Genomic DNA, 23,167 nt, shown 5'->3' on the forward strand with positions numbered 1-23,167 from the left:
ATTTCAAGCGTTCGACAAGATTCCTTTAAACACCGTGAGTAACGCGTAAAGAAGAATGCGCAGAGTGGTGGATGGTGAGAAGTAGGAGAGGTACAGTTTAAGGGTTCGAGGCTTGCCTGCTGGAATAATTGGAGTTTGATCTTGCGTGTGACAGATAGACAAAGAGGAGAGGACGAAATTGCGTCCGAGCGGAATAAGGTCCTTGATGAAATTGTTAGTTCAAGACATTAATAATCTCCGTGGACTAATTACTTACCGCGCGAGGGCATCAAATCCTCATTATACAATTCGTCACCCTCCGACGCCTTAATCAAAACCACTGGCGCACACGTGGAGTAACGACGCGACGTTAGCGGGAAAGTAATGAATTCTTTGCACTGTTGAACGCGACGCTTTGCCATGCTGCTTAGGAGCATCGATCAAAAAGGATTTCCGGCCCAGACAGTTTCTTTTTTCTTCCGTGGATGCTGGATTTTACGATAGTCCATCTTCCGGAACGGTCATCCATTAAAATTTTAAGTTGCTTTACGTAGATTTTCTCTAGAACTTTTTATCTATCGGTCAGTGTGTACTTATTTTCCGATGTACGATATCTTAAGATATGTACGTTCTTCAAACAACTCGACAATTAAAATTACTCTTCAAGAGTTTTTTAATGGAAAAATCCTGCAAGTGTTATAACAAAATGAGGTAGAAATAGAAGAAAACTTCGGATTGAGATTAGTCCGTCAAAAAGGTGGCGTCGAATCGGGAGCAGGAAAGGAAAAAAAAAACGAGGAAACATAACACGGGACTGCCGGCAATAAGATCGACGCGGAGGAGGTTAATTACCGAGACTCGTCGATTTGGACCTTTTATGGGGTCTACGGAGAATGGCGAAACGCGAGAGAAGGAACGGTAAGCGTCAGTAAAAAAGCGAAAGAGGCGCAACCCCCACGATCCGCTATCTGAATCTCCTGCAACGTTCTTCGCCACCTCCTCCTTTTCTTCTTCTTCTTCTTCTTCTCCTCTCCCCCTCGTCGTATTTTTCTTCTTCTTTGTCATTGTATTCTTGTTGTTTCTGCTAGCTGACCGGAGGCGAGGACGCACCACGTGCCCCGTTTGAAAAATCAGCGCGTTTACCAAGAGGCTAATTAATTTACATAGTGGACCGGTTCTCCTTTTTCCTTTCCTAGACTTTCTGGAATTGTACTGTGGGAAATAGAAGCAACCCGTATTTCTTCGGAATCTTTTTCTTGCAATTTATATCCGTGTCGCTATAGTCTCCTCGTAGGCTCCAATATTTAAATAGCAATATTCGATTCTTTGATCGAATTATTAATGTTATCCATTTCTGGTGCACGGCACGTGTCTAAAACTTTCCTTATCAGACGAAGGAACACGTTTTTCACAATTAGCGATACCGTGGCCGTTGGAAGAACTCTGGCATTGCGATAAAGGCAAGAAAATGAAATCTCCGGCCCTCTACTCTCGTCCTTATCGCTTGGTAGCTGCCAATATCTGAATACACAGCGATATACGATTCTTCCAAACGTTATACGAATTTTTCTCGTAACTGATTGGTCGTAATCTGCGGCTAAGGTTACGTTCTACGTACGATAACGTTTATTCCACGTGTGGAGCTATTCCTACACCACATTCCATCGAAATCAACGAGAAGCACGTTTGAAGCTTCCCTTATTAGACGATGGCACGCATTTTTCGCAATTAGCGAACCGTTGCGCGCAAACCCGAGGGAAGAACTCCGACATCGAGAGAAGTGGAAGAAGGTGACCGAGAGGAAGAGGGGACCAGGTGAGCTGGTAATGCACAAGAACTCCCAGGTATCGGGGCATCGGGCGACACTCTCCCGGGAGTCTTCGGAAAAGATCTGAGGTCCGACAATGAATACCTATTAAAACGGTGTGAACAATGCCCGGGGCTGGGCCGTGGCTTCGCTCTCAGGATCGCTCGCCGGTAGCAACAAGAGCGCTAAGTAGAGGCCGGCCAACCTCTTGTGGCCCGCAGGTGATATACTGCGAGATCCGCGATATCGGGACGTGGTTCTCTCGCTCTCTTCGACGGCTCTCCAACACACAACACACGACATACAGCGTAAAGGCACACCACACGGAACATGGACGGAACGCGAGTGCTTGGCTCCTTCTCCCAAGTACCGCGTGTCCTCTCGCGTTCGCATTCCTCGTTCCCCGATCTTCTCCCGCATTCGCATTCCCGGTCGCGCGCGCCCCGCGATCCGGATTCGTGTCCATTACCTTGCATACGCCGCGACCCACGCGTCGCGTCGCTTCGTCCTCGCTACTTACGCGGGACACGATACGACCAGGGCGAACAGGATTCGAGATTTCGATCGAGGGAAGTTGAGGAGTACGTACGTAAGGAGTAAGTTGATTCTTTCAGTTGATTTCTTAAGGGTAGAGTTAAGCGACCAAGACGGGGATGACAAGAGCCAGTGGATATTTGATCTTTTACGTCGAGCAACTTGCACTGTTCCTGACGCATACACGCTGCTGTGTCTTTGCTTGCCTGCGCTTCAGTAAAAGACTTAAAAAGGAGGAATGTTTAAGTAACGCTACTGACGCATACATTTTCTGCGTCGCTTCTCGTGCGTTTCCACAAGAGAAATAAATTGCTGATATGCCCATTAATTAGCTTAAATAGGAAGCTAAAGCCAAAGATCCTTCTACGGACTTACACAGCATTCAAAACGCAATTCAACGAGTAGCGTTGTACAATCGTAATTGTCATACGAAACCAATTCAATTGGTTCGATTATACCATCTGGAAAAGATGTCAACAAGTTCCATATAAATTATCATGATACGAAAGGACCATTCTACGTCCATTAATTACAACAGAAGGTTAAAGTAGATCCTCCAAAGATCCTCGCAAAACATCTTTCTATGTGGACTGAATTTCGTACAAAATTATCTCGGAACTCGATCCAGGAAAAGATCCAACTAACGAGTGATCGAGAGAAATCGATCGAAACAACGAAAGTAACTTCGAAGGTAATTTCAGCAGAAAGATAGAGTAGATCCGGCAATGATCTTTCTCTGCTTAAAATACGTGCTGCTAAATATAGTTCATCCGCTACCTGTACAAAATTCAGTCCAATAAGACGATCTAGAAAAAAATCCAAATGACCAAGCCAGGGACCAAGAGGAATCGATCGAGACGACCAAGGCGCTCGACAAGGAACAGAGCAAGGAAGAGGCGTTCGGGACACCGGTATCATCGGGACTTCCCTCGCGAAGAAGGCTGTGAGGGGCGGCAGAGGGGAGCGATCGTCCGTGGCCAGGTTCGCAGTACTTAGCGGCGTTAAATCGATAAAAGTGTAGAAGCCGCATTACGAGGGTTTCGTGTGGGCACACTTAGAGGCCGCGCACGTTCGTCGTGAGAGATTGGAGTTGCCTTCTCGCGACTCCAGACCGGGGGAGGAAGATAATGGACGGGAAGAAAGAGGAACGTCTACCCATTATTCCGCGGCGATTCTTCGATTGGCCTCCACCTGATTGCGATTGCAGATGAGATTGCACACCCGCGGCGCAGGAAGCCGCGCTCCTGCCGCCACCGATGCAGTTGCATAATTCTGACCCCTTTCTTTCTTTTCTCTCTCTCTCTCTCTCTCTCTCTCTCTCTCTCTCTTTCCTCCTCTGTTTTCCTTCGACGAGAAGAATTTTCTACTCGATTTGGAATCCTTGGTCAGAGTCGTAACAAGTTTCTAAATTTTTGCTGGACAGATAGTGTACTGTATGCAGCATATTGCAGTTAAGATTTATAGCAATAGAGTAGAAGTTTGATCGTTGGAATATGCATCGATGAACCATTTTGATGGATCGAGGGAAAATTTGGGAACGAACCTTTGTGAGACAGATCGAGAAACAAGAACTTTTCACATTTCTCCAAAAGTGTATGTTTCTGTTTAGAAAATAAAAATAAATGGTATTTTCTCGTTCTACGAGGATAATAACTGATAATCAACTTGATGACTATCCTAGCAGCGTGTGTCATTATTGGTTCCGACAATCAGGGTCTTACTGTGCAATACTTAACTCGTCATGTTCCAACTCATTGAAAATATTAGTTTACATTATCGATTATTCTTCTTGAAAATAGAATGTCGTTAGAAGTAAATAATCCTTCGTTTGTATTGTAAAAAATCTTAAAGGGAGTAAAATATACAATACCAATGTGAAGTCCCAAGTTTTGTTCGTGTCCTTTCTCGATGGCTTAACCTATGACCTCGTTGTACCTATCCTGGCTTGTATCGTACACATTTCTCTGCTAAAGAATTGAAGCTGATCCCTTTCATTTACAAGTTATAATTTACCTTGCGAACCGTCTGTCGAGTTGCCCTTGCCCAGCTTTTTAAATAAATAACGATAAGTAAAGTAACCTTGAAGACTGTAATCTTAAACAGTCACGCCATTAGCAATCCCGCGATGGAACCAGGAGAAATTGGGTCACGCTGATGCGGATCAATTTATCTCAATCGTTCGATTAAACGATTCGAACGAGGCAAAGGTGAAATCGAATCATCGAGATCGGACGGACAAGTTCGATCGAACTGAGACGAGTAAATTGAATTCTAACGAAAATTATCCGCTGTTCGTTCTGGCAAAGCGTATCGTTATATAACCGGGACGGTATCTGGGCTGACCTAAAATTTAAAAATGTCATAGCCGCGCGGATATCTTGACTAATTATGAATAAGCAATGCAAATGGGTTAAGCAATGTTACGATTCCGCGTCACGAACGGATTATAAACTCTTCTTTGTACAGAAATTACAACCTTCGGGCAAATGAGCGCCGCGAGTTTCTCGTAATAACCGGGCTTATCTTTTTACGACGGATTTTCAGGCTATTGATTGGCAAACCTTGCCTATGCTCTATACAGAACAGCTTGTTCCGCGGCTCTGCTCGTTTTTCGTCTATCCAGGAACCGTTCGGAATCGATATGGAAATTTACACTGACGTTTAACTGCATTTAGCGCGATTTCAATCTTCTCTAGCTCGTAAATTTAGAATTCCTTTATGATTTACCGCCTGTAGACGATTTGTATTAACCATATTTCATGTCGTAACCATAAATGTGTCAATTTTTATCTCTCCGGTAAAATTGATCGAATGTCACCTTTTTTTGTTTTCGTCTTGTATCAATTCAGAGATCGTAACAGTTATAACTCAAACTGGGAAAGTTACGTTATAACGATTATTATTACCATGATTTTAAAGTAATCTGAAATATACACGAATGTATAAATAATGTATAAATCAGTGTATTCGTAAAAGGGATGATACGATCTAGTAAAATATTTTATTATCTGAAATCCAGAGGGAAAAAATGTAGCAAGAGTTCTCTAATCTATCACATACGTAATTAGACTGCGGGTATTTATGCAAATTCGTATTTTTACGAATGTAACTAAAAGAAAAAGAAGTAGTATTTGAGTAGAAAATTGTTTAACCTACCAAGTATTGTAAAAAGTACTATACGTTGAATATTTTCTATATTTTTGCATATCATATGCACTTTTGCGTCGTCAAATTTTCCATAAATGCATAAATGTATAAAAATCCGCGGTCTACTCGTACTTATGATATCATCAACGTAAAGAACAACGATACGATCTCTGTATAACTTTTCCAGTCTTTTCCCAAATCCAGGAAAGAAAACGAGAAAAATAGGAAAAGCATGCATTTGCATAGTCGACCACTTTCTCCGTAACGTCTTGCACAATGCGATAATCCAACAATAGCGGCGTGAATCACAATGGTTGCCGAGGAGACCGAGAAGTTTGACGGTGAACAGACGAATTGCAGGATCGCGGAAGAACAGCAGCCATTGTTTTTGAATCTTATTGTTTCCTCGGAGACAGAGTAACGACAGCATCGCGTGTTCGCGGGGATATTCGAGGATGCTAATGCTCCTGGATGCGCAACGATGTTTAGCCAGAGAGCACGCGGCTCGCAAGAAATCTCTGTATCTAACCGCCATCTTCACGACGGACGCTTTTCTCGTAGTTAATAATACGTATCAACTACTTAATCATCTTCTTAATACATGCTCTTTTTTTGTCTAACGTTTCATCATATTCATAAGTGAAACTAAGATTTATCGCCGCTCTTGTTGAAAATAATTCACCTAATTAGAGACCTACCTTGAAAGTAGCTCTTCGTTCGAAGATAGCTGACGCTGAGTCTGAGGATGCTGAGTCGGTCAAGCTTGCTGAGAATATTTTGTTCGAACGGAAGCAAGGATGCCAGAGTGTCCAGTTCGGCGTTCAGTCGCTCGCGATGCCGTTTGCTGGGATTCGACTTCGTTACCCCATCCTTTTGCGGTGGTTTTAAGCTATAAAACAAACAATTAAATATATCAGCTTTTATTATTAATTCCGTTTTCTTCGTCCTGCTACAATTACAGCGTTTCGTCGGTTACCCATTTCCTTAATTGCTGTCCAAAATCATAGATTTTACGGTAGTCGGTTATAAAAAGGTCAATTTGTAAATGAAAATATAAGGGAAAAATATAGCGACAATCGAACGAATAGCAGAAAATCAACAAGAATGTCTCTTTCTAGAATTTCATGTTAAACTTTTCACCGACTGGCAATCTAATACAAATATAAGAAGGAACTACGCTTGAACTTTTCTGCTAACATACGACACATGATTTTATCATTGGCGAAAATTTCTTCGAATGAAAAATTGACGAGAGAAAAAAAGCTGATACGTCACGTCGATTTAATTAGCCGGAGTAATGGAGATAATCGTCGATCCTACGGTGTTCACGTTCGACTGGTTGCAGAAATTCCTTGGCCACCTTCGAGATTCGAACAACAGGCGGCCTACGAGCGAAGGATCTCGATAATTAAAGGCGACCACTATCCAAGGGTTGATTGACACGCGGAGAAACCCTGCGGACCGATATGCCCACTCAACAGTCCGGAATTCCTCGGGATAAGTATAGTTACTACAAAATACTTCTCGCATCTGCACTCTCCTCCATTCGTTTTTCTTTCGTTCCACCGTTACCTTTCCTACTTTCGTCTCGCTCTTTCTTCGGTTTATCCGCAAACGGGGCATAAAATGCATAAATTGTTTGATAATTATGACATGTGGAAGCTGACTACCACGCGGTGGTCTGATCAGCTTCCAATGGCGTAACCACTGCGCGAATATCTTTTTCCAACAAGTATTTTCGTCGATTAAGATAAGAAATATCTGTACTTTGTAAATCATTGGCTCGAAACACGAAACAAGTTCGGTGAAATAAAGGAAAATATTGAGCTTAACCGAAGTTGCTTATGTTGCAACCTGATATATTTGAGAATGATTCGCCTTCTCAGAAATCAAACTGACTAATTACACTTACTCTAAGTATGGACTGAACCAACCACTAAATGATACTCTACTTTGTAAGAAAATGACAAACGATAGTAAATTCCACGGAACATTTAAAAACACAGTGTGTATAATGTCATCATTTTCCTGTACTTTTTAATTCAACTTGAGGGCAATTTTTGTCTATTATACCGACGAAGAATCTTCATACATAAATCTTTGCTTAGGTTTTATTTTCCCAGTTGCCGTTAACAAACATATGAATTTGCACAAACATAGACCAATAAATACGTCACAATGAAAATTCCTGTTTATAAATGTTAGTGTAAATATAAAGAGATACAAAGACAGGATATTTTGCTTCGGCACAAGGAATAAAGGTTTCGACGCCAATGTGTGCTTACGAGACACGTACGAAAAATCAAGCGTTACGGATCGAGTACAAACTATTTGTTTAATTGAACCTTCCACCATGGGAGTGAGGCCCCATGCCGAACGAGTACCGAACCTCATTGAAGCACCGCGGCCTATGGCGATCTCGTGCTTAACAATGACTATTAAACCGCGGATATTTACGCAAATTTGTATCTCCAGATATCATAAATTCTCATTTCATAAAAACCGATACTTCTAAAAAAAAGTCATCGGTATTGCGACACACGTAAAAATTGATTTTCCCATAAATATACATACCAAACACTCTAATAATCGTCACCCTTCGATAGATAAATATTCTTCCGGTCATCTTCCAAACAAACAGTTGAAATCTAGTCTATATCTCGATAAAATTCAATATTAACCTAGCGAAACATCTCCGCCATAACCCAATCGGAAAAGAAAAAGAAAAAGTACCATCGTCTTAATCAAAATCCATCATTCCTCTGTACCTCATCCACCGAGCAACCTTTCTTTTATCAAAAGCACGCGAATCGCGAGCAAAACGTGGCCACTAAGGAAAAAGGGACAATCGGGGCAAGAAAGAAGGAAAGAAGGAAAGAAGGAAAGAAGGAAAGAAGGAAAGAAGGAAAGGAAGGTGGAGGGAAAAACGGCGATGGCCTTAATTAAAATGCTTAGGGGTTAGAAAGCGTGATGAATGAGATTGCCGTCCACATACGAGGCGGTCGGTGCCTACGAGTGCGCGCGGCAGCACCGAGAAGAACTCTATTAATTATTAGATGACACCGAATCCATTATCCGGGACGAGGAACGGACGGAGGTCCTCGAGGAATAGTCTCATTCAGATACCATTAGGACCCACGGCCGGCCTTTTGTTCTTTCGCGGCTGCTCGCGCGTTCCCCGGCGTGCAAAACACGGTTAATTATCGGGACGAGGACGGGAGGAAAGGAGTGCCACGTGGGCCGTGCCACTTCGTTCCTCTGTCTCCATTCTTTTTTACCGTCTTCTTCTTTCTACCCTTTCTCGCCAGGTTCTGCTTTTCCATTTTGTCCAGCTCTGTTTCTCGATCTGTCAAGAGGGGGATCGTTCCAAGCTGGGACGATTCGATTCGAAGAGGACACGAAATTCTTTGGCTAAACCTGAGATCGCCTGACGCGTCGTGTGCATTTAAGGAACTCGTCAAGGACAGGATCGCGAACTCCGTGTAATTTCATGACACTAATTGCAATCGTCAAGACTAACGACGAATGGAGTAATTCAGCGAAGCTCGGTCGAACAGCGTCGAAATAGTTCCAGCGATTAAAGATATTTCCAACCGAATTCGTGTATCAGATTGTTCAGAAACTTCTTATTTTATTACAGTGTTTTCTTAAACGATACATTTTGTCAAACTATCGGGTTTCAACTATCACGAGATCTTTTTTCGAAAGACTTTCATCCTGTTCAACGATCAGTCGCTCCGAGTTTATGACAAATTCTTTGTAATTAAAAGAATTTTATGAAAATTGAGAAACAAATGACAGTGTGGCTGTGTTACGTTTAATGAACGAAATTCAATTTTCCAATGAAAATTTAACGTTTTTCTGCTTACTCCTCGTGAATACGCAAGGGACAACGTCGCCCCGTTAAAAAATAAACCTCGTCGAATTAACAAATTCCATATCCTTCTCATTAATGTTTTCTTAGTATTCAACTGGAAACAAAACATGACATTTCATTCGATCATATTTTTTCCATTTGCATCAAATGCGAGATATCTGAACAATCCAGTACATACATAGTTTCTATTCAGTGGAGCATGAGGTAGTTGATGCAAGTACGTGTATACATGGTATATGAATGGTTGGCGATTGGATCAGCGTGTCTCGATGACCGTGTCACGATGACGGACGTATAATGAACAAAACGAGAGGCAAAAATGGGAAAAATAAATTATAGATTTCGCGAAACAATGTCCCAGAGGGAAACCAATGAATGAGACACGCGTTTACGTAACCGACTTTTGTTCTGCTGCAGCGTGGGAAGAAAGCAACGCGAACCGTGCACTTTGCGCGGCAGAAAACTGCATTTCAATGCGTCCTCAAACTGCAAGTTCGCCATAGGAGAATGAAACTGATGTGACAATGCAGCAATTAGAACGTAATTGTCTCTCATTGGGATCGTTCAGACTGTTTCGCGACTTTATACGATTTGTTGCATTCGAATTTATCGCCAGTTTGTCGCAAAATAATACGCTAAAACCTTGACTATTAGGTCATTGGAATAATCAAATCATTTTTCTCCGAACGAATATTTATATCGGAAATTAATATTATAAAATAGAATATTCTCATAAATATCGAACTTCATTAACATATCCGATTAACTGAAGTTTTTCCGATTGATTCCACCTATCATAACGTAAGCTCCCACTAGTAGGCAAATTAACGAACTCCAATTATATAAATTGTTTGTCCCACGACAAGTTCTCCTGTATTACAAAATATTAATAAGAGAAGTTTTTTTCATTGGAATTCAACGAATTATATTATTAGTATATTATCGATTAATCCAGCTTTCGATCCCTATCCAATAACCTGATACTAAACAACCCAAATGCATAAATGCAGCGAAGAGATTTTAAGGACGCGAAGAATCTAGAGCATCCAATCAGATTGCAAACAGAGTAAAATCTAGTAATTGTATATTTAGCGAAACCAGGTGATAAGGCGATAAATGATCCCTTTGAACCCTTCGAGCAAGCTAAGCTAGGCCAATTGCGTAGATACATACGTGTCGACCCTACGAACCGTAACACGGTTACGCATTCGAAATGTGCGCGCATACTTCAGGCCGCTGTTTAATGGCCGGCTGCGTTATCGCGATCGTTACCCTAAGGCTCTATAGCGATTTTCCAGCCTTCTCTTCGTTGGCAAACCTTGCTTTCATCGCGTCTTCCTACAGAGGAACCTCCGAACGATTCGTTCGGAGAAACAGGATCTTCTTTTGGAGAAACTTGAAATTTTCTCTGCGTAGAAAATCCTGACTGAGCCTAATTTGGCTGGAAAATGAAATTCCAGGAAAACTATATTATTTGTTTCACGAGGTAGGACAAATACGAAGCAGGCCTTGGTTTGATTAGAATTAAATAACACGAATCAAAGGTGGCGCGATCTGACGGGCCAGCACGCTATCCTCGAATCCATCAACCCTACGAATCCCTCTCTAGATTAGTCTACCCTCGACAACGCTCGCTTTTCGGCAAATACTCAATGTCCCCTCGAGATCGATGCAAGCGGGAACCACGGTAGAACGAATATCGAGACAACCTTCGAACTACTCACAAAGCTTATCAATTATTAAAAATCTCTAGAGTGGGCTGTTCAATTTCCATAAATTAGAAAATTCCTCGGTGTAAAGTAGAGCGAAATAAATATCGGAATAATCTGCGAATTGTGACGTGTAATCTTTCGAGTGAAATGGAAAATTCTTCGAGAGGAAACCACTTCGTTAAAAGATTCTAGAATTTAGCTCCTCGCTAGTTCCACTTCCGCACAATTCCCCATCTCTGTTTACACAGTGAAATCCATCTACGTAAAGAAAATTCCTCGGCGATAGAATAAATTTCCACAATGCGATTTGTAAATCTCTCGAATTATTAGAAAGTCTCCGCACGTCAGAATTAAAATTCTTCAAGACTCGAAGGACCGGTTCGTCAAAAAATTCCTCGCTTCCGTCCACCCTTGGAAAGTCCTTCGCCTCCAACTACAGTAAAATATAATAATACATAATAAGTACATCAAAGCAACCGTGATTAAACTGCAATTTATAAATGTCTCGAATTCCGCCCGCGATTCATAATCCTCGTTCGAACAGGCCAACATCCAAAATTTAAAAAACGTTTCAAGCATCAAAGAAGAAATTTCCTGAACAAGTTCGCCATTTTGCCCCCAACTATATCCGCTCTATCCTCCGTATCCCTACGATTCGTCCACCCTTTTATTCGGGCCAGCAGCGTCTGCGTATCCGTTTCGTCCCTTCCTTCGGCCCTTTAATGGCTCGCCGCGTCAAGCTCGGTCGCTTCGTTGACGTCCTTCTTCGCAAGAGCAGAGAGGCCAGCCCGACAGAGGGTGGAAAGGGGGTTGATCGTTCGAACGGAACGAGGAGAGACGCGCAGGCGCCACGAAGGGTGGGTCCACTATGGATTTTCGAGGGTAGAGACGCTCTACCAGTGAAGTTCCGGGGTGGCAGACAGCATGGGGCAGCAATGGAAGCTCCCACCGCGCAAGGGATGCTAGCCCGTTTCCTGGGATGGTGATATACTCGGTTGGACGGCGATAGGGATGGGGGTGGCGTCTAGGAATGCCTGGCATCGACCTTGAACCGAGTCGTAAACCTCTCAGGGCTCGGTTTCCTCAGGGGTTGAAATGGGAAACAGAGTTCGATTTCTTTGGGGTTGATACGGGGTGACGAGCTAGATTTGTCGAATACAGAGTGAAGCAGTGACTTTTAAATGGCGAATATAAAGTTAGGATAAAGAGTATAGCTATGAAATTCTTTGTCGCTGTCCCGAAGAGACGAAACGGATTGCAGAAATTAATAATAAGGCGAATAATTGTACCGCGGATATTTATGCAAATTTACATATGTTCAGGATCGCGACTAAAGAAATGAAATTTAAATGGAGACTCTTCCTTCTCTCGTTAAATATCCTACAATATTACAGAGAGTACTATACTTTGAATATTTCATTCGTTTTATCGTGTATATTTTATCGTATGCATTCCACACAGTTTTGCATCTTTAAATTTCTCATAAATCTATAAACATTCTTCGTCCATTGTTAATTAATTAGAAGATGTTGAATTTTTTGGCGTTGATAAGGGGGGGGGGGCGAAGAAGGCCTGCTTCGTTGAGTTGAGGGTAAAAAGGGACACTTTTAAACGACGGAAATAAATTTAGGATTAAGAGTACAGTGACGGAGACTTTTATCATTTTCTACAAGGCGAATGAATTGTAAAAGTTCATAATACGGCTAATAATTAATCAGAAGTTGTCGTCGAGTAGCATTTCATCGTCGTTTATTAATTACGTTTCGTGTGGTCGGCTTCTCGAAAATCGATCTTATCGGATCAGATCTCGCAGAACGATAAGCGAGTATCGGTCACGTGGCGAAGGAATTACGAGTCGCCGCGTTGCAGATAACGATTCAGCCGGCTGCTGGCTCACGATAATCACCTTTTAATGGAAAAATGAAAATTTCGTTCCACGCTCACCGGAAACGACGTGTGTCTACCTCTGTTTTTTTTTTTTTTTTTTTTTTTTTAATAATTACAGAGAATTCAGATTCTCAGAAATCATTCCTCGTTCGCCTAAAATTTATCCAGTTAAATTCCGGATAAAAGTGCGGATTTTAAGAACCACAGTATGTAATTTTACCTATTGATCCAAATTTCTAAGAATTGCAAAATTACAGAATAATACCCCCGCGGAGGTTAAAACTACGTTAATAATAAAGGGGAAAGTTTATTAAATAGAATTCTTAGAAATATATCGCAGAAATGCTAGAAAATTGTTAGAACCAGAATTCTTAGAACTAATTATATACAAATACTAGAGAATTCTAGTATTTAAACTCTGTTCTTTCTATTTGTTCTTTCATAGGAAATTTTTCGAGCGACACACGGAAATTTTCAGGCACACCGCGGCCACGCAACGAATTCGCCGGAGACTCGAAACGAGCGGAAGTGCATTCGCCTGTCAACGTGGTATTTCGTAAGCGGCGACCAGAAAGAGCGCGCCGCTGATGCCGGCCGGAGCGACTTTCGACATCCTGTGGCGAATAATCGACCATATGTCGGCCGACGCCAGAATTAGTGGTCTTCGTCAAAGAGACCTCGACAACGAAAATGCAAATGCAGCTGTTAAGCCGCTTTCGCGGTCGTCAGTTTCCCTCGCGCTTCATCCTTCACCATGGACATCGAACCTGTCCGCAACCTCCAGTTCCCTTTTTCTTTCACATTTTATAGCTGATGAAGATCGATACCGAAGTCCTCGAATTTAACAGAAGATTCAAACTGTACACCTTCGGTGACTCGTCTCTTTACGAAGCCATAATATTCAGGATTTTTAAAGTACAATTAGTTTTGTACGATATAAAATCTACCTAATGACAAACTACATAAGTTTCCACATCAACGTCTCTGTCCCGCTTAACCCAACTGCATTTTTCACTCGTTTTCGACGGAATCGAAATCGGAATCGTTTTTTACTAAAAACGAAGAGAGAAAAATTGGAGGACCGCGGTGGAATTAAGTCAGTCATCGTCAGATCTGAGTGAGCAAACGATTTGAAAACACAGAAAAATGATGACTTCGTAAACATTATTTTGAAAAATTTGCTTTACAATTTACCATCAATCGCATTCCGTTCTTTCGCAAATATACAAAGTACATATGTTAACTTATGAAAATAAAGTCATTTCGTTCTCACGTGTTGAACATTAATCGCGCAGCTGCGCAGTGAAACCGGGGAAATGACAAAAAGTGGGACTGTTTTACCAAACGCCAAATATTTCTCCATCGCTAGCCTAAAATCCTCGACACCCCTTTTTATTTTAATCAATCAATTTCATTGGAAAACATCTCTCGACCAGCGTATCATCCGAGAGCTCTGCAAATGAAGGCAAAACAGTGTCTGGGGCAACAGATTCGCTCGATTCGAGCAAAAACTCGGCGAACTCCAGCAGAGAGTGGCCGATCGGCCCACGGCGCGGCGCCGCGTTTATCCGGTAAATCGCGTGCGCGCGAGAAAAAGCGGGCGCTGGATGATTCTCGCGCGGCTTACCGATAGCAACCGAGCCCGTAATTAATCCGGGAACGATCGCGGTAATTAATTCGCGACGGTGATGAAGGAAACGGCGTTCGCGACGCTCTGGTTGAACGCCAGCTCGTGTCCGTGTAATGCTAACCGACGGTGACTGAGCCGTTTGTTAACTCGCTAAATGCAAACCGTAGAACGATCCTTTCTGCTCCCGTTAGCATCGCCAGCGTCGATTTCTGGAACCGTTACCGGCGCCTATCTGGCGCTGGAAACCGTGAATCCGTGATTTTCCATCGAACGAGTCTTAGAAAACGACTTACAGCCCTATACATATTAATGGTAGAATTATTAGAGTGGTTAAAACGATCAATCTGTAATTTTTTATAAAGCTTTCGTCGAGTTACGTTGGTGTCTTTTTAAGAATTTGAACAATTTTTTGGTGAAATATATGATACGGGCTATTTTCCTTTGCACCATGGGTTTCTTCGGCTATCTTTCACTTTGATCTATTTAATTTTTAATCACGATATCGAACAATTCTTCACAGACTACGATGCTATACGATGTTTAGTATATTTGTCTGTTAGTAATCTGTATAAGCGAGATTTTCCCGTAAAGAAGATTTAAAATCCTCCAGATAAACACAGACGTTTTTGAAAAAGGGTGCACTTGTACTACTGAGACCGTGGCACACGAACGAAAGGTGTAACGCATAGAAAACTGGGAACACCGTTTCGAACAATCGACTGTTCTAATAGGGGCGCAAGTGATTAATCTTCGTACGCTTTGAATCCCAGTCTGCTGTATATCTTCGTGTGAATCGGCTCGAACAATCTAATCGCGGAAGATTACTTACCCATCTGCCAGATAAGAATTACACACTGTTACCATGCAATTTAAGACACATCAAGAACAACGATCTCAACGATCAAGAGCAAATATCAGATGAAAGAATTCGATTCAAGAATTCAAGGATTTCTTATACAATATATAGACACTTTCCATTTGTCAATATATGAGACAAATCTCCGTCGAGATATCGATCGATTAAAACAGTTTAAATTAAAATTTAGCCAATTCTACTAAATGAAGCATGTTTTCAATTAAAAATGTCAAGTTGATTCAGGAGAGCCTCTTTCAGGAAAATTATGATAATTCAGGAAAATTTGAGAAAAATATTCACGGACGTGTTTCACTCGTTTCATAGTGATTAGTAAACGCGATTTCAGCGCGAGTCGGTGATTCCGTGTTCGACTATGTGGAGCGCGTAACTGGCGTGACAAACGGAATTATTATGCGAGGACGAACACCTCGCCGGGATGCACTACGACTGCCGGAACTAATTGAGTGTACGAACTGAGACAGTTTTTCGAGTACCGGGGATTATTCTGTCTCGGATCGCGAGAACGGGGCCCCGTGAAATTGCGTTTCGCGGAATCGTTGCAGCTGCTCAGAGGAAGTCCCTTGGCAATTCCTGCGAACGTACGCCTCTATTACCCTTCTTGCTTTAACAGTGAAATAGGAGGATCGCCAAAGCTTACGTTTCCCTACGTTTCACATCTAATTCCATTACTACGCGATTCATTGATAATTTATAATAAACTGCAATTACCTCGATAGGCGTGTACGTACTGCGAAAAGTTACTTTCATTTTCCTCGATTGGGAATTTTTAATAATTCAGAGATTGGAAGATTTCTCCAGGGAAAACCTTTGGAACCTCAGAGACACCTGTTTCCGTAGACATGAAAACAACATAGAAAAAAGTCAATTCCTTTGTAATCCTTGAGAATACAAATCTCCGTCGCGTCCTTTCATTAATTTCCAATTAAATTCCCCGGTAAATCGTCTGCCCTCCGTTAAAACGCATTAGGAAGCTACTCTGCGTTTCCCTAAATTAAAAATACCAAAAATTTGCGAAGATCGGGAAACGTTCACGAACAAAATGTCTAAAAATCCAGAGACTTTCCTTCAGCGATATAAACTAAAAAATTGTCAATTTCTTCGCTAAATGCCACAATTGCCAAAAACACAAAGCCGGTGCGAGTCCTTCTATCACATGGCGGGAGATTGGTGCGCGATTCCGGTTAGAAATCTCCGAGCATCGAAATCTCCGGGCGTCCCACGCAGCCGCGAGATCTCCGAGCGATCACTCGGACATCGACATTACCTCCTCTGTTCGCGTGATCGTGCGATGGGCCTCGGCGAGGCGGCGAATTTCGAATTCAGTGGAGAATTTATGGCGGCGCGGCAGCCCAGCAGCGGACTCTCCGAGAGAACCCTCTTGCTAGTTGTCCCGGCGAACGAAAAGAGAGAGCTTTCCTTTTCTCCTCTTCCTATACGACTTTTGCACCCGTTGCGTTTTCGGCAGCCGGGAGATTTGTGGTCCCCCGGATTCGACGATTTAGATGTTCATTTAATTTAGTCGTCGTCCGTCGTGCTCCACAGCCGACGGACCCGTGCTTCATTAATAGTCGAACCAGGCAAATAAAGGAGCTTTGATTTATGCACTGCCCGCCGCGCGTACGCTACGAACGCGCCTTCCACTTCCACCGAGCCCCGCTTGGTTAATTAAATTGTTTATAGTCTTCGTGGTCGTTTCAGTGTGCTTTTCTGGAATTAAGGCTACATGACTGGAGTTTCGGCTCCACCGGACAAGATGGAATTCTCCAATTATACCGAGAGGTTTCTTTTTTCGAGGGAATTTTTAGCTTACTGGAAAGTGGACGAATAAAACGAAATAACGTATGAAAAAGAGGATAGGAAAAGGAAAAAGAAGAAGGAGACTGATTTATTCCTACTTGATTAATTAAAATTGTTTGTGGTCTTCGTTTCGACGTGATTTTCTGCAGGTGAGTCTATATGACTGGACTTTACATTCGTCCGGACGAGTTGCCAGCTCGCCAATTACACCGATAAATCCTCTTTCCCCGGCGAGTCTCTAATTTATTGAAAAGGCGACGACAAAAGGACGAAAGACAGTGCTTCGGTTTCCTTAATTACATGTTTTCTTGGATTAAAGCTGCATTACCGAGCTTATAAGATATTCCAGACAAATTGAAATTCTTCGATTATACCGATACGTAAATCGTTTTTTTAAACAAGTTCTTAGTTTGCTAGGAAATGGCAGAATAAAAAGAAGAGAGAGGGTGGTTTATTTCTATTCGATTAATTAGATCGTTTATAGTCTTCGTGTTGTATACATTACAATTATGAACTTTACATTCCTTCAATGTATTTCCTTTGTTCTTCTTTCTTTTTTCCAAGAACGTTTCAAGCTTCGTTGAAAATAGAGGAATAAAGAGGAGGGAAAGGGTGGTTTATTCATCGCCATCGTCGAGTTATTAACCGATCGGGATGATTTAAAAATTCGATAAAAGTATCAAGCACGTAGCAGAAGATTGCTCGCTCATTTATTAGAATCTCGCGTACGAGTACCGCGACCGAACAGGGTGAAGGGTTGTGGCATGGTTCGTGTTGGTCAGCGTGGCAAAAGATGCTCGATAGGGATCGCGAGAGGGAATAACGTCGCCGCCGTGCCGCTAGAACCGTAAACAAAGCCTGAAGGCGTGGGACGTCGAATGGAAAGTCTCACGGATCTTCGTTAATTGTGCGGATTGAGCGTCGATCCCCTCGCCGTGATATCTTCGATTTTCTGCAATAACCGGCCGTCTAGCTTCGTCCCCGCAACATAAATTCGCGGTGGACGGTTCGCGGAATTCCGCCCCTCGAATTCTACGAACGATCATCCCAGGGTGTGGCCGAAATATGGAACTTTCGCTGCAACTTTTCTGTCTATCTCCGTTTCTCAACGCTAAGATTATTTTTCGTGTATAGTACAGCTTTCAGAAGGATTTAAATCCTACTTTAAGGGAGTAATAAAGATTACAGAGAAAGAAAAGAATAAGTTACATTTGCCATTCTTTTTATAGCGAAATAGTTTTAAGATTCAGTAGATTGTCGATCAATCTTATATTTCCAGAATTGTCAAAAGCTGTTGAAATATTAAAATATTGCTCGATAAGTGGATGGTGGCCTCGAATAAGAGTCTAAGGCATATTTTGCTCATTTTGAAAATGAAGAGAAAAACGTGGTTTGTGAAAGCATAGTCTACTGCTAATGTAATTCTGAGCAAAATGTGCTATATACCCTAATTCCAGGTTTCCATACACAATTATATCTTTAGCTTCCATAAAACTTTATCAATTAATCAACCATTATTAAAAGGCTTTGGACCTGACAGGTTGTTCTCATCGTCAATTATACCACATTAACATTAATTACTACTTAATCATAAAGTGACAATCAGAAATCAGAAGGTCAACACAAATGTACTTAGCATGTTTTTCGCTTGTAATCTTCGGTCATAAGTAATCGGTCTAATATGCAGAACGAAAGATATTAGTATTTTTCAGGATTATTTCTGGTAATTGGCCTGAGAGTGAAGTGGGAAATTGAAGGAACGTACGATCTCTTGGTCGGAGAACTTCCGGCGCCCTTAATTGCGCCAAAGGCTTATTAGACGCGGTGGCGACTGAGTAAGCACGCATGCAAATGCGGCCACTTGCGCGTTTTAATATGTATATTTTGTATATCCTTAGCATACATATTGATGTGCATACAATGGTCTACGTTCTAATGAGATGCGAAGGGTTCTTCGGACAGTTAAAGCGAAATACGTGTTTGACGGATGCCAGATGCTAATTATCGTCCATTATCTAACGTCCAGTAAACCCGTGAACATCGAAATCATGCGGAGAACGAATCTGACCGACGTTAGGCGTTGCTTGTTCGAAACTCGTGAGAATTATTAAGAAGCTCGCTATCGGAAACCGCGATTTCATCGATCGATCGTACGCATCGAACGATCACGTACGATGATGAGGCGTAATAATCGAAAGGTCTGAAATTGAGAGGCGTTGAATCGTCGATCGGTCGCCACGCGGGGGTAATTAGACCTTAAACGATTACGTCTCATTGGCTGGGAATTGCCGCGGCACCATTCAAACTCTCGAATGAAAAATATCTTCCGTTAATCGGATGTTCCTGAATAATAGTCGATGTACTAAACTCGATTACAAAGTCGAAGATCGTGCTGTGATATATCAATGAGATATAAACGCTGGAGGTTATCAATTTTAAGAATAATTCTCATTTCATAATGAGGAAAATAATAAATATCAGATAATAAACGTCAATGGAAATGTCAAACGTACCGCCTATCGTTTACGATCGTAGAGTATTCAGGCTCACGTGTGGTCCCATCTTCAAAGGACACTTTACGAATGATAAACTACTCTTAATTAACTCATCAACCATTACACATGCTCGGCTACGTACATCCGCTTAACCGGTAGCGCATTTTGTATGACTTAACTGCCTCCCCGTCTCATCAGAGCTCAGTCATTACCACGGGGATTGGCTATTTCAGACGCAATTATCTATTAATCATGCCCCTCGTCCGCGTTAGCTCCTGACCTCCTAATAGCCGCTGCGCAAGGATAATTGTCAAGCATGATCTTCGAAGATCGAGTCACACACTTCAAGCTCTTGGTATCCTGTTCTGTATGGGATCTGTATGGATCTTGAGTGCGAGAATCGATCCCTTCAAACCGATCATTCCTCCTCTAAACCTTCGATATTCGCGCGGTTTCATTTGTAGACGGAATTCAGATTTCATTTTCGTTTCGCTTCATTTAGCCAAAATATTTTCATTAAGATCGAAAAGTATTTCGATCGTTCTTCCATCCTTCTCATGAGACAGTTTCCTCTTTCAAAGTAAAACATTGCTGCCTTCCTGTTGTACTATTTCGACGATATCGCTACAATGTATTTCGTGTACGTTGCATCATCGAAAAATTCTTTGTGTCGACGCAAAATAATATTCTACGCCAAAGTTTCAGTTGCTTCGAGCGGAAAAGCTTCATCTGCGAAATCCGAGACACTCCGATCGTTGTCCGAGTTCTTCGAGAGATTGCACGAGTACCGTATCTTGTCGGGCGAATTCCACCCTGTGAACCGATGCTCATTGGGGCTCGTGTAGAAGCGCAGAAGCGAAAAAGCGTGTCGTGAAACGGCAGTGTCGGTGCTCACGTGATGGAGTAAGAAATCGCGAGACCGCGTGATTTAGGAAGGAGAGTCGTTAATCAAGCGGTCGAGTTAGAAGTCAACAGGTGCGAGAACGAAGCGGCCGGCTGGTTCTCTCGCATGGGACACGCATGCCGCGCGTATGTCACGGACCTGTGTCTCCGTGTGTACACCTCTGACTAACCGTGCACGGGATTAGGCGTCTAGGAACTGAGACGACCTCGGGTCTCTCGATACAAACTGAGATCCTTCGTTGACCATTCGAAAAGGAAACTCCACTCTGTTCATATAAATATCAATTTTATCAAAATAGTGAAAATGGTCACGGTCACGATTTTATCAAAATTTTACAGCAGAGAAGAATAGAAATTTCATTGACCATGTAGAACTAACGATTCATAGTTTTTTTTTTCTTTTATAGAAACCTAATAAATTTATAGCACTAAATGAAAGTCTTCGTAAAAATGTTATATTTCAACTGTTAATAGTTGTCATAATTTCGCCGAGTGTAGTGAATTCATTAAAGATAAAGAAAACACGATTTAAAAAATCATGACAATTCGTCTAATCGATAAGCAATCGAAAAGCGATATAAATTCGATTAACATTGAGATTAGTCAGCAAACGATTGGATTAAGTTGGACGCGTTAAAGAGTCGTTAACGCGACGCGTAAATTGCGATCGATGCAATCGATAATAAAATTTATTGTCTCGCGCCGATGCACGGCGGATCAGCTCGTGAAAACCGGTCTGATTCCATCGACCAGGCAATCTTCGGGCTTTTCGCCTTGCTTCGTACAGATAGCAATTTTCTCCGGGTAATTATCACTTTGAAGCTAGATACCAGCCGCATTAATAATCCGCGGGAAATGCATGGCTGGCTTGCAACGCTTTGCTCGGTCAATTGCTTCGCTATGTGGATCATCATCGAGATTGTCCTGATTTTATGAGTCGTTGATTAAGTGATAGGTTTACGAAGTATTCTCGAATAATGCCCGAGAATACTTCGAAAATACTTTTACGCTCGTTCTCTCTTGAATCTAAACAGACTTATTTTATCGAAATTTACATAATCCACCACTGGCCAGTGTATCGATCTGATCCAAAATCGACATCAATCATAAACTGAGACTGTAGAAATGAAACATCCGATCCGTGAAAAGAGACGCTTCAATGGAAAGTACAGAGTATCCACAGATAACCTTTTGTAGCCACTGTAGAACAATTTTTTATGGAAATCTCGCGGAATAATAAAAAAGACTGCCGATTTGTAATTTTTCGTAACGAACTTACAAATTTATCATATACAGCGCGTGTGCGAATCATTTCTTTAGGATATTTTGATACTTCTTTTCCAATAGCATGCTTGAAATACCAAGAAGATGTTACCTAACACCCTGTAAGACAGAAAACTGTCTCGTCTAAAATTTAGAATGGACAAGAGGGAGGATGGTAAAACGACCTGACAAACGAGCGAGGCATCGAGTCCTCTTCTAAACGCCTTCTAACGGCGTCTTTAATCACTCCATCCAGCACTGGGTGAGGATGGAGGCCTCGGCTCGAGCGAAAAAGGGCCGCGAACAGAGTCGACGGGCCGTGCTACCGAATTCCCGTGACAAGGTACAAGGAACTCCAGACGTGAAGGCAAAAAAGAAGCGAGAAAGATCCTCGCAAGAGGAAGAAGGAAGGTGGAGACGGGCCTGGCAAACGCATTTGTCGGCTGTTGGCCCGGTTCTCGTCGCTCTTTCGCCAGCAGGAAAGATTAGTGGTCCTAATTCCCGTGCTCGTTCGTTCCTCAGGAAATCCCCACGGTAGAAAGACACGTCTTCTCTTGACTTCTCTTCCTCCTGCAAGTCAGTTCAACTCCACGAGGAACAACGAACGAAGAGAGTAAAGGACAGAGGAGGGGAGAGGAGAAACACACGGACGAGTTATCTGTTCCGTTTCTCCAGGCGGTGTAGGTTACGAGTGTCCGAAAGCGGAGGCCACGCTCGTGCTGGCTACCGTAAATGTAAATATCCTACGCTCCCCGCATTAACATACGTCCCCTCAGGCTCATTAAGGATGAAATTAATTATCCAATGGAATCGTTTCTCGTGTTCCACCCGGCCTAAAGCTGCGACGCGAGACACGGAAAAACGGAACCTCGGATGGGGCCCTAGGGGGCTTCTAGGTTGTTACAGTGTCTCGACTTATCGAGAAGTTTAGATATGCGAGTTCGTTTGTTGATCGCAAGCGCATTCGTTGATCTTTGGAGTATGAAGGAATTGATTCGAAGATTTTAGGATATTTATTCTAGTCCAATGTGGACGCAACGTGATTCTAAAAAGAAACAGCGTACAGCCTTTATGATGATCCTATGTCGATGAATATCCAATTCTGTTTCTTCTCCAACATTTTGACGCTCTTCAATATTTTCATGTTCCTGCGAAAACAGCGTAGAATTATCCAGAATTCCTATTCGTGTTTTCACGAAATAAAATATTTAGTGGAACCATCTTTAGCACTTATTACATGTTCATATAATGTATCAAAT

General features: G+C 42.2%; 1 protein-coding gene across 1 annotated transcript in view; it reads right to left on the bottom strand.

Annotated features, from left to right (window-relative positions):
- Positions 1-23,167, bottom strand: part of ss (aryl hydrocarbon receptor spineless) — a 156,827-nt gene that overhangs the window by 90,196 nt on the left and 43,464 nt on the right. The window contains exon 2 of the mRNA XM_069128836.1: positions 6,166-6,356. Within this exon, the coding sequence (XP_068984937.1) occupies positions 6,166-6,356 (191 nt within the window). The remainder of the gene's footprint in view (positions 1-6,165; positions 6,357-23,167) is intronic.

Source organism: Bombus flavifrons, chromosome 15, assembly GCF_040668555.2.
Source record: "Bombus flavifrons isolate JBK064 chromosome 15, iyBomFlav1_principal, whole genome shotgun sequence".
Lineage (NCBI taxonomy): Eukaryota > Metazoa > Arthropoda > Insecta > Hymenoptera > Apidae > Bombus > Bombus flavifrons.